At 34.8% G+C, this 11,503-nt stretch overlaps 1 protein-coding gene and 1 pseudogene across 1 annotated transcript; both read right to left on the reverse strand.

Moving 5' to 3' along the window:
* Positions 1-421: 421 nt before the first annotated feature.
* LOC112024026 (flavin-containing monooxygenase FMO GS-OX-like 5) lies at positions 422-5,437 on the reverse strand (annotated as a pseudogene).
* Positions 5,438-9,041: 3,604 nt separating this feature from the next.
* On the reverse strand, positions 9,042-9,656 carry LOC112024024 (zinc finger BED domain-containing protein RICESLEEPER 3-like). Its single transcript, XM_024056666.1, has one exon. The coding sequence runs from the start codon at positions 9,654-9,656 to the stop codon at positions 9,042-9,044; it is 615 nt and encodes a 204-aa protein (XP_023912434.1).
* Between the last annotated feature and the right edge of the window lie 1,847 nt (positions 9,657-11,503).

Genomic DNA, 11,503 nt, shown 5'->3' on the forward strand with positions numbered 1-11,503 from the left:
GAATCTTCATGAGCTTATATTCTAAACTCAACGAATGATCAAGTTTCTATCTTGAGTTTAAGAGGAGTGTTCAAGATATTTATTTATTGTGTTTATTATGTAATGACCCAAAATGCCCAATTTATAGTAAAGCCCATCCAAGGACCCTGCAACATATATATAAAGAATATCAAAGATGTAGTCGTCTAAAAGTTTTCACCATGGATTTAGGCTATCAACTCGAACCATGTAATTACTTGTGTGTGTCTCTCTCTCTCTCTCTCTCTGGGAAGTACATCATGGTTTTTCTGAGCCAACAAAAGAAAGACAAAAAAAAAGACATGGTTTTAATTAAATTACTAAAAAAATTTAGTATGTTTAAAGAAATCTAATTCTTTTATTTCAATTCAAAAGAATAGATTCACATTATTCTTTACTCACATTATTACTCAAAAGAATGACTAAACCAAGAGGATTAGAAGCAACAATAGAAGGGTGGCTAGGGTTCTTGCTAGTGAGAGATACAATGGAAAAGAGTGAGTCTTGAAACTTGATTACTGAGAGACACATCTATCACGAACTTCATTTGAGGTGTGCTTGATGAATCCTCATGAGCTTGCAAAACTAAGTGTTGATCTTCCCATTCATCGCGATAAGACTTGGGTTGGGTGACTCTGCTCTTGAATGCGGCACAACACATTGATATTCTCCATTCTTCATATATATAAGACCTCCACACTGACCCGCAAGCCAATTGTTGTACTCTACCTGCAAAACAACATCCATAATAATTTATCAGCAGGACCAAATTAATACTAAAAAATCTTAATTGGAAGCATGAAGTCTAATTGCATTCACTGACTGAAAAAAATTAAAAATTAAAAAACCCCTCCTTTTAAGGCTCTAACTTAGCTGGTCTTTTTACTAACAATCAAGAAAAATTTTACTAGATGCACGCTATCAAGTCAGTATTGAGACACCTTTGTCTTTCATTGTGCCAGTTTGGGATAGTTTAGCAACATTTATATTGGAAATAGGTCAATATTTTTTTTTTAAAGAGTTTCAACTTATGACATCCGCTTCTGATGATAAATTTTTATCATCAGACTGAGACACTAATCAATTTTTGGTGTAGGCAGAAATTGAACTCCAAATATTTTATTTAACCATCAAAGATTTAAACTTATTATACACCATACTTAATGTGGGCACAAAAAAATTAAAGAAGTAAAAATGAAAATTTGCCATATATGTTATACGCTATTGAATTGACCAAAATTACCATATTATTACCCACACAATGAGTGTATGGTTTCGGAGTGCTAGAAGCTTCAAGTGATGAGTAGAAGGCTTCAACATCTTCCATCATATCCTCTTGTGATGGAAGCATGAATCGATTAGACAAAACACCAGATATCTACTTGCTTTGTAATTCAAACATGGGGAAAGGAATAGTCTGGCACCAACCAAATAGAAAACTTTAACTTCCATCATTAAATAAGATTAAGTCAAAGATCCAACCATAAACAAAATAGGGCACACTACTCTATTAAGTAGGGGAAAAACCTTCCAAGGTAGCCCAACAAAGGAAAGCCATAGGGCCAAGGCTGGTGGAAATATATGCTTGTATAATGGGCCCACACAGTTGTCATCCACAGTCACAACATTAGTTTCAACTTTCAAGTAAAGGAAAATGATATTTGTACCTTAAAAAAGATAAAGAATTTTTAATTACCATTCACTGTTTCATTTTTGGTCCTAAATCAAAGCTGAAGGCAAATTATTGGGGAATACAACATACCCTGTGCAGTGTAAAATGATGTCAGCAATGACAAAGCTCCCATCTTGAAAATATACAGAACCATCTTCAAGTACACCTTCTATCTATGTAATTAGAATTAAGGTTAGCCTTTTCAATTAAACTTTTCTTGAATCACTGTTACATTAATCCTCTAATTCATGAGCTTAATTCTAAATTACTGAACATTCTTTTGTTTACATACGTGATCTCTGTCCCAACTCATTGCATAAAAACATATGACTAGTCTGGTACTGGGTAGGATTTAAGTTATTTGAGGCATATTAGACTTCGTCTACCCTAGCTAATAAGAAGTTTCAACAAATTTTAAAATTTCTCCTAATTAATATCAGATGAATTTAAAAAGAATTTTGTTTTGTCAAAGTGAACTAATGGAATTCATATGGTTAAAATCTCGTCTACCAGGAAAGTCTTAAAATTGTTGAAACAATGGCTCCATTGCCATATGGTAATTAAAAACAGATCTAAATTTACTTATGCAAGGGCAAGCAATATCTTTTCCAAGTGGTCCCAAAACGGTACATAAAATTAAATACTAGAAAGTGGCGTACTCCAACATGATACAGGAGTAGGAATACGTGCTTGATCGCTCCAGTTAAGAGAATTGGAAAGTATTAAAAATAAATAAATAAATCCACATTTAACTTAATAGTGCATACTTCCTAAAAATAGCTCATTGATTATAATAAAAAGGTTAAATTGTAAATTACGCCACGTAAGTTTGAAAGTAATATTGAATTTTATATTCTAAAATTTTAGAATTTAAAATTTATACCTCTAAAATTTGGAAGTGAAATCCAAATTTTAAAACAAGTGTAAAATCCAAACACTCAAACTTTAGAAGTATAAATTACAACTTACCCAAATAAAGAAAGCTAGTAGTAACCAATGCACTTAAATACTTATTAATAAGATCCATTAAAGTAATATAATAAATTAGCAATTGAGAATCACTTTCACATCAAAGTAATATTAAGCTTTGGATTAAAAAAAAAAAAAAATCAACTGGCAAGCTTAAGGTAAGATTTACTTTTTTTTAACCTCAGATTTAGATATTTTGTGGATATGTAAAAAAAAGAAAAAAAAAAAATCAAATCTGGCATTTTTTTTCTTAATCAAATTTGGTAGACTTGATCTTGATAAGGTTGTGGGTAACGATAATTATGGCTATGCATTTGCTTCTCAGCCCACTCATTTATTCTTGCATAAAAAAAAATATATAAAAAGAAATAAAATAAACTTTATAGTTTTTGAGGCATTCATTACACTTCTCAATTGATAAAGGTTATTTTTTGTTGGTAGCTTACACTAAAAACTAAGAAAAGGAAAAAAAAAAAAAAAAACTAATTTCTTAATAGGATGATAAGAGTAATTATTATGGAGTAAAAAAGAAGAAGAATAAGAAGAAAGGAACGCTGGGAATTTGAGGGAAACGAGATTGGGTGTAATGGCCGCTACATGCCACAACAACATCAAATATCTCCTCCACTACACCCGTTGTTTGGTTATCATCTTTGGCTGAGATCTTTATTTTCCATTTGAAACTCTCCTCCTCCTCCACTAATTTGACTACTTGCACTACCTCCGTTTCAAACCTCACCAATTCGGAACTCGCGAGTGAAGTCTTGGAGATACATGAGAACTTCTCGGGAACCATCTTAGGTCGCGGTTCGGGTCATCTAGATTGACGACAAATGCAATGAGTCTTGGAATCCCATGCATGGACTCTCGTGAGAGGTTGGTGCGGAGTCGGAGGGAGTGGGCCCTCCTCCGACTCGGTTCGGATTCCGCATTCGACCCAGGTCACCTTGCTCGAACACCACAATGCTGTGGCCCTCGCCGAATACTGCTACGTGGCGTGATAAGATTGCCTGGGGTGCGTGTCGAGACATGGAGGAAATACTTGCTACTGGACACACAGAGTGAATGCCGTACCGTACCGGCTGGAATTTTTTGTACCGGAACCTTAGCCGAAACAGAAACACGGCTATTTCGTACCGCTCTACCTGCCGGAGCTAACCGGGTTGTACCGGCCATACCGGGAAAAAAATCTGATATTGGTCGGAAAAAGAATACCGGCCAGTAAATAAAAACCAGAAAAATGGAAACTAACCGTAAAAAAAAATATCATCTAACCCATAACATCGTCGTCCAAACGTGACCAGACATTCTTTCTTCCCCTTCTTCTTCTTCACGCCCAGCCCTCCACCCGTCTGCCTCCCTTACGTTTTAAATTTTTATTTCTAAGACCTCAATTGTTTCTTGTGACTTTTAAGTTTTAGTAGTAAAAAAGTGAAGGTAAAGCACATTACCTTTTTATTGTAACTTGTGGCAGTGTGCCCTGCCTGACACCCCACGTGAACGCACTAAATTGCTATCAAACTTTGACAATTCAAATTTTTTTTTTTTTTTTTAATACAAGTAAGTCTCGAATGGCATTTTAACTTTAAGGGCATGTTTAGATACAGCTGAAAACTGAAAATTGAAAACTGAAAATTGAAAACACTGTAACAAAATAATTTTTAAATGTGTGAATAGTACCGTGGGACCCATTTTTAATGAAAAAGTTGCTGAAAAGTGAAAATTGTGGATCCATGAACAGTAAATTTGGGTTGAAAAGTCAAACTTTGTGGTTACTGTTCATTGAACAGTAGCCGCTACAGTACATAAACAGTAAAAAAACTAAAACCCGTAAAAAAAAAAAAAAAAAAAAACTGAAACGCAAACGCGTTCAGCTTTTCCACCCAGGCCAAACGGTCTCTAAGGGTATTCTCATAAAAAAAAAATTTAAAATTTTTAGCATTTAGTATTTAAAAAGATAATATAGCTGGTAAGAGCATCTTTAACAAATTCATTAAATTTTTGTATAGTTTGAAAAATAAATAGTGACTTTTACCTTTATCTACCAACTTTTTCAAATACATTTTTCAACAAATTCTCTATTACATTTAAATATTATTTTTTCATTCATTATTTATTCCTTTTTTAGCAACTACATATCTTCCAACATTTTTTTATTCAACACTTAATTATTATAATAGGAAAAAAAACATTTGAAGAATGAACAGTAGTCCATCAAGTCTGATGGGCTACTGTTCATAAGCAAAAAAAAAAAAGAGGTATAAAGAACCGGTTGGAGCATGAACAATGCATATATTCTCTATATTTTGGCTATGCATACTCTATTAGAGATGCTCTAAAGCAGCTCTTTTCCACTACTAACAATAAAGCGCCACATCAGCCAATAACTTTAAACTTAATACATCTTATTACACACAATTATAACCCACATAATATCCCAAAACTCAAGCGTATTCTTCTCTCTGATCCCTCTCATCTATGCTTCTCTCTCCCTTTCATCAAAACCCAATGTCGATCTGCCATCACCCACACCACCTCCAATCTGCCATCACCTAACGATGATGCTCCAACAATCGAGTCCATAAAATCAGGAAGCACGACGGCGAAGTGCAAGAGCATGAGGTGAGCATGTTTTTCGAGAAAAGCTCTCATCTTTACTTTGAAGGGTTGCTCGTCCTCGATGTTGGTGGTGGTAGTGGTGGGGAAGGTATGGAAGTCGTAGAGATTGGCAAAGATCCTCCTCTTCATCCTCTTCATCGGCCTCTCGTTCACTACCATCGTCACCAACTTACCAGATCTGCCACCAACAAGAAGAAGAAGATGAATGGTTTTAACAATAAACAGTCCTACAATAATAAGTGATGAATGAGTGTGTGTGTCTGAGTTGGTGGGGCTGTTTTATGTTTTGTTTTATTATTTTGGGCTTCGTTTCTTCTTCTTCTTTTTTGCTAAAATTTGCTGAATTTGCTGGGTTTTTTGTTAGTTGGGTTGTTAGGTTTTGTTGCTAGATGCACATAATGATTGGGGTTTTGTTGATTGGGTTTACTGGCTCAATCCGAATTCTATATTGTCAAAAAAAGAAGGAAACATGTAATCTGTGCTTGGCCTTCCAGTGCTCACAAATGATATGTTAGAATCTGGAATGTAAAGCTTAAATGCTTTGGTCAAAGAAGCTCTGGCAGATCGGCGTTGGGTTTTGATGAGAGGGAGAGAAACAAAGATGAGAGGGATCAGAGAGAAGAATGTGCTTGAGTTTTGGGATGTTATTTGGGTTATAATAATGTGTAATAAGGTGTATTAAGTTTAAAGTTATTGGCTAACGTGGCGCATTATTATTGGTGGCGTAAAAGAGCTACTTTACGCCAGCTCCAGATAGAATGTATTCTCATTTAAAAAACCAACTTTATAACATATAACACATCACTTTACAATATAGCTTATATCAAATTTATTATTTTTTTAATACTTCATTTAAATATTCTTTCTTTATTATTTTTTATTCTTCCTCTGTCTCCCGGTCTCTCTCTTTCTCAACCCCACTATTTTCAACACCGTCAGCCACTACACTACCAACAGTTATCACAAAACCCACCACCCAACCACCCACCAAAAACCCATCTCCCATACACACAACCACCACAAACCTACCACTCATGCCACAACTAACAAAAAAAAAAAAAAAAAACCTCCCACATCGCCATCACCAGCAAACCCACCAAGCAAAAAACACACACATAGCTAACCCACATCCCAATCCACCATTGCCAATCAAACCACCAAGCAAAACACACACACACACACACACACACAAACCCACCACGACAACCCCCCAACCCGGATTCAACCCACAACATCAAACCCACCACGGTAAACCTCCACAAAAGCAAACTCATAACGCCGATATACTGCACCACAAACCACCACGCCTCAGACCCACAGCCCATCATCTCACTGCCACTGGATTCGACTCACACTCCTCAACCAATAGATCGGTGAAGACTCGGACAAAACCCACAGTTCCATTAAAAACACTGTATTGTGACTCATGACCCATAGGAACAAAAACCATGACCATCGGACCATCGGACCCACGAACCATGCCCATTGGACCACAATCGCCGACCATCGCCGCCACCACCCACAACCATCAGACAATCAGACCAAGACCCACAACCCAAAATCAAAACCATGGGAGAAAGAAGAGAGAAGAGAGAAGTGAGAGAGGAAATAGAAAGACATAAATGAGAAAAAGAGACATTGGGGTGGAATAAAAAACATTTTTCTTTTTTTACAATCCAGCTACAGTTAGGGATGGTAATGGGGTGAGGCAGGGCTGAAGGATGGGGTCTTCGCCCCTGCCCTGCATGGATTTTTCTTGCCCCATCCCCGCCCCTTAGGGCCTCGTAAAGCCCTATCCCACCTCGTAAAACTCTACTTCTTGTTAATTTTCCCTACAACTATTACCATTTTTTCAAATAAAATGACATGTTTCAATAATAAAAATATACTTGAAATTATAAATAAATTTATCTTATCAAATCAAACTAATTTTTAGCAAAAATTGAATAATATCATATAAATGTTTAACAAGAAAATATCACAACAAAAATCTCATAATATGACATAATAAAATAATCCAAACCCCTAATACATAACAAAATAAAAATTGCCTAGTTCTTCAAAAAGAATCTCCACTTTCTTCCATCATTGTGACACCCCTTTCTTCTTTATCATCATAATCATCCAGGATATTTTGGAATGTATCTTCAATTCCATCTATGGTAGATGAAGAGCCTAAAAAAGGTAAAATAAATTCAATCAAACAATTGAAAAATATAATAAAGAATGCAGCAACATAAATCATTGCATAATTAAACTAGTATATTTAATTACCATTAATTTCAACCCATAACCAATTTTGAGCATGCATTAATGCCTCCATCGTCTTTTGATGAAATTTACTGCGATGTGGACTTAACAAATCAACCACTTGTGCAAAATGATGACTCCGAGGCAATAGTTGACACTAGAATGGTGAGGATATCCCTTGCAATACATTGCAAAGTAGGATACTTTGGCCCATTAGATTTCCACCATGCCAAAATATCAAAATCCATAGTTCTTAGCATTAAATTATCCTCAAGGTAATGGTCCAACTCTAATTTAATATTGCCACCTTTTTTTTTTTTTTTGACTAAGATATCTTTCAAAGTCCATAAGGGAGTCATCAACTTGCGGACCCTCTCCCACACAAGGGCCACGAGTACCTTCCCTACCCATTCTCCCAGAACTGTAGTCACAAATCATTTCATAACAAATATCTCTAATCCTTTGAATTTCATTATCAACTTCATCACCATAAATTATTGGAAAATAATATTCTAACAATTCAATCTTATATCTTGGGTCTAAAATGGTTGCCACGGCCATAACATCATGAATCACGTTCCAATAACAATCAAATTTTTCAACATTTTAAATGCCATATTCCTAATCATATCACTTGTGCTTGTAAACCAAGAATTCAAAGCTATTTTTATTTCACTCACCTTAGGAAAGAAAAGATTAGCTATAGGGTATGAGGTACTTGAGAATAGCTCTGTAACCTTGTGAAACACTGCCAGTCTCTCACATATACTACTTGCCATCTCCCATTCTTCATCCATTGGAATGCACTTATAAGATGACTCACATATGTTCAATCGATAAACGACATTTTTATACTTTATAACAATAGAAAGCACGAGATAGGTAGAGTTCCAACGAGTCTTACAATCAAGGGCTAGTTCTTTGGTACATTCAACATGTGCTTGTCGGGTTGTCTCTTCAAACTTCTACCTTCTCTTTGTTGATGCAGTCCAAAATCCCACACTTTCTCGAACCTTTTCAATGCATGATCCAATTACTTCCAATCCATCCTAAACAATCAAATTAAAAACATGTGTTGCACAACGCATATGCAACATTGAACCACACATAATAAGTGCACCACGTTGAAGCCTATCGAAGATAATTTTTATAACTGCATCATTGGTACTACAATTGTCCATAGTCACAGTAGATAAACTTCCTATCAATATTCGATTCCAACAAATATCTAAAAGGACACAAGAAAGTACTTCTTTTGTATGTGGAGATGGCACATAAATAAACCTTAAATGAGAAATTTAAATAATTAGAACTAACAATGATATAAGTTCATATAAAAATTTGAAAAGAATTTAATTAAAACATAAAAATGAATATATACTTTTAAAAAAAAGTACCTCATAGCTTGGCTTTGTAATCTCCACAAACCATCAATGAAATGTGTTGTTACAACCATAAACCCTCGCTTTTTGTTTTGTGAAGTCCACATATCAGTGGTAATAGAAATTCTACCCTAATTCTTATCAATTTCATGCTTTGATTTATCCCTTACTTTCTCATAAATGCTTAAAATGTCCTTCTTGATTGTGTTCCTAGAAACAATCCTGAACAATGGTTGAAGAGAAGTTGAATATTTTCTAAAGCCAATGTGGTCAACTATAGAGAGGGGATACTCATGCAAGATAATCATACGTGCAAGTTCATTTCTTGATACATTTTGATCAAAATTATAAGCATTCACACCCACCATTGAATCCACTTTATTTTGATCCCTTGCCAAAAAATTTTGATTCATATCCCTAATGTCTTGAAACTTTCTCCTTCGACATATTTTCACATGGCCATGCAAATGTTTAGTGCCATAATTGGATCCATTTACTAGTAATTTCTTACAATAATTGCACTCAGCCTTGTCTTTCTCATCAACTCTCTTTCTCTTAAAATGATTCCAAACAATTGATAACTTCCCCTCTTCTTCAGTTATCTCATTGCTAGGCTGGACTACCTGGACATCTTTTGGCATATTCAACAGAGGTGATGACAGGGTTGCATTATCTTCATCTACTATCAAAGGAAATTGATTGCTACCAGATGGATTGAAGCTACCAATGTTTTCATGTGAAGTCATTTTTTTCTTGATGTTAATTTTAGCAACTTAGTAATGGACAAATTATATTTCTTCAACAAAGATAATATAAAATTACGGGGAAAAAAAATTAAATGAATAAAATGAAACAATGAGTTTTAACCTAATCTAGAGCTTTTATTTTTATGAAGGAACTTTTATTTGTGATTCATTTATATAGCTTTAGACCCCTACTTTTATTTGAAACTAATATGGACTATATATATTTTGAGCAAATTGGAACAAATTATAGCTTCGGATTACGAGATTAGGTTCATATATATTTGGACAAATCTGGACTATATATATTTTGATCAAATCTAGAGCTATATATTTGAACCTAATCTGGAGCTATATATATTTATAGACATGTACAATTGGTTCCAATTTGTTCAAATCCTAAAAGCATTGAATTAAATGCCTTCCTATGGCATACCAACAAAGATTAGATGACCCTTCAAAGTCTATAAGAATGAGACGTCTAGGGGTCTGAATATCGTCGCTAAACCATTAAATATATTATGAATAACATTTACCTGGACCAAAGCTACCTCAGAGTCCCAAACCTGTACTTCATAACAGCCAAATGCCAACACACAATAACTCAAACACAAACATTAAGAGTCTCAGACTCGTACCTTATTAAAAAAAAAAATCTATTATGTTCATGATGTAATCTAAGTTGAGAAAGACGCATGAATGAAATCAATAATTCAATAGTATATAAATTTGTTTTTAATAAAGACAAAAGAAAACATTAAAATTGATACCTTATTTCCAACTTTGCTAGAGAGAAAAAAGAGGTAGAGTCTCATGTTAAGTAGAATAAAATAAGATGATTATATTTTTGTTTAAATATTAAGGTTTTAGATTATGAAAAATTTACAATTTAACCCTTATTAATGCGAAGCAGGCCGAGGTGGGTCTAAAAAGTGTAAACCCATCCCTGCCCTGTCCCGTGGTGCGAGTCTAAAATCTCACCCCATCTCCGCCCCACCATCTTTATAGGGCAGGAAAAACCTGCATGAGGTGAAACAGGGATGAGCGGGTCAAGCGAGTGTAGACACTCGATTTTGCACCCATGATTTAATCAAGGAAGATGACTAGAATGACCATCCATGTACCCCAAAAATATGATTGCATTACATGCATTAATTCATTCATTGCATATCATAAAAATGATCTTGAGATTCTAACGGTCGCAACGGTATGTCTGGTTTTCAAATCGGGCCGTCGGATCAAAAGATATCGCATGATCGAGTTTGCACGATTAGCATGCATTGTATCTAAGTAGAGTCGACCACACATGATTAATTTAAATTAATTTTGATTGGTTAAACAATTAAAATTAATTAAATAATTTTGTGATTGGTTAATAATTAGTGTCTAAAATAGAATTGCTTGTTTAAGAATAAAGAGAATAATTGGATAATATGAACTTTATCAAGATTTATTTTAGAGTATTTATCTACAAGATATTTGTTGTTGAAAAGACCTTAATTATCCAAAAAAGAGATAAAAATCTAAGAATATGAATTGAAAACACGTCTAAGTACAAGGCCCGGCTCAAGAAAACCTAAAAAAGGAGTCTAAAACGCACCCAAACACGAAAGTGCGATTAGCATCCAAGAGTACCATTCGGCACTTTTGGAGTGCCAAACGACACTTTCAAAGTGCTGAATGGCACCCTTAAGGGCTTTGGCCTAACGCTCTTTGGGTGATGATAAGACACATCCTTTTCGACTTTTTTGCAGAAAGACGCGTCCCGATTCGCATTCTAGTCGTTGTTGCTTATTTTTTAAGCATTCCAGCCTCTATAAATAGGGACTAGATCTCAAAATTCAACACAT

This window comes from Quercus suber, unplaced genomic scaffold (genome assembly GCF_002906115.3).
Source record: "Quercus suber isolate HL8 unplaced genomic scaffold, Cork oak 2.0 scaffold_372, whole genome shotgun sequence".
Taxonomy (NCBI): Eukaryota; Viridiplantae; Streptophyta; class Magnoliopsida; order Fagales; family Fagaceae; genus Quercus; species Quercus suber.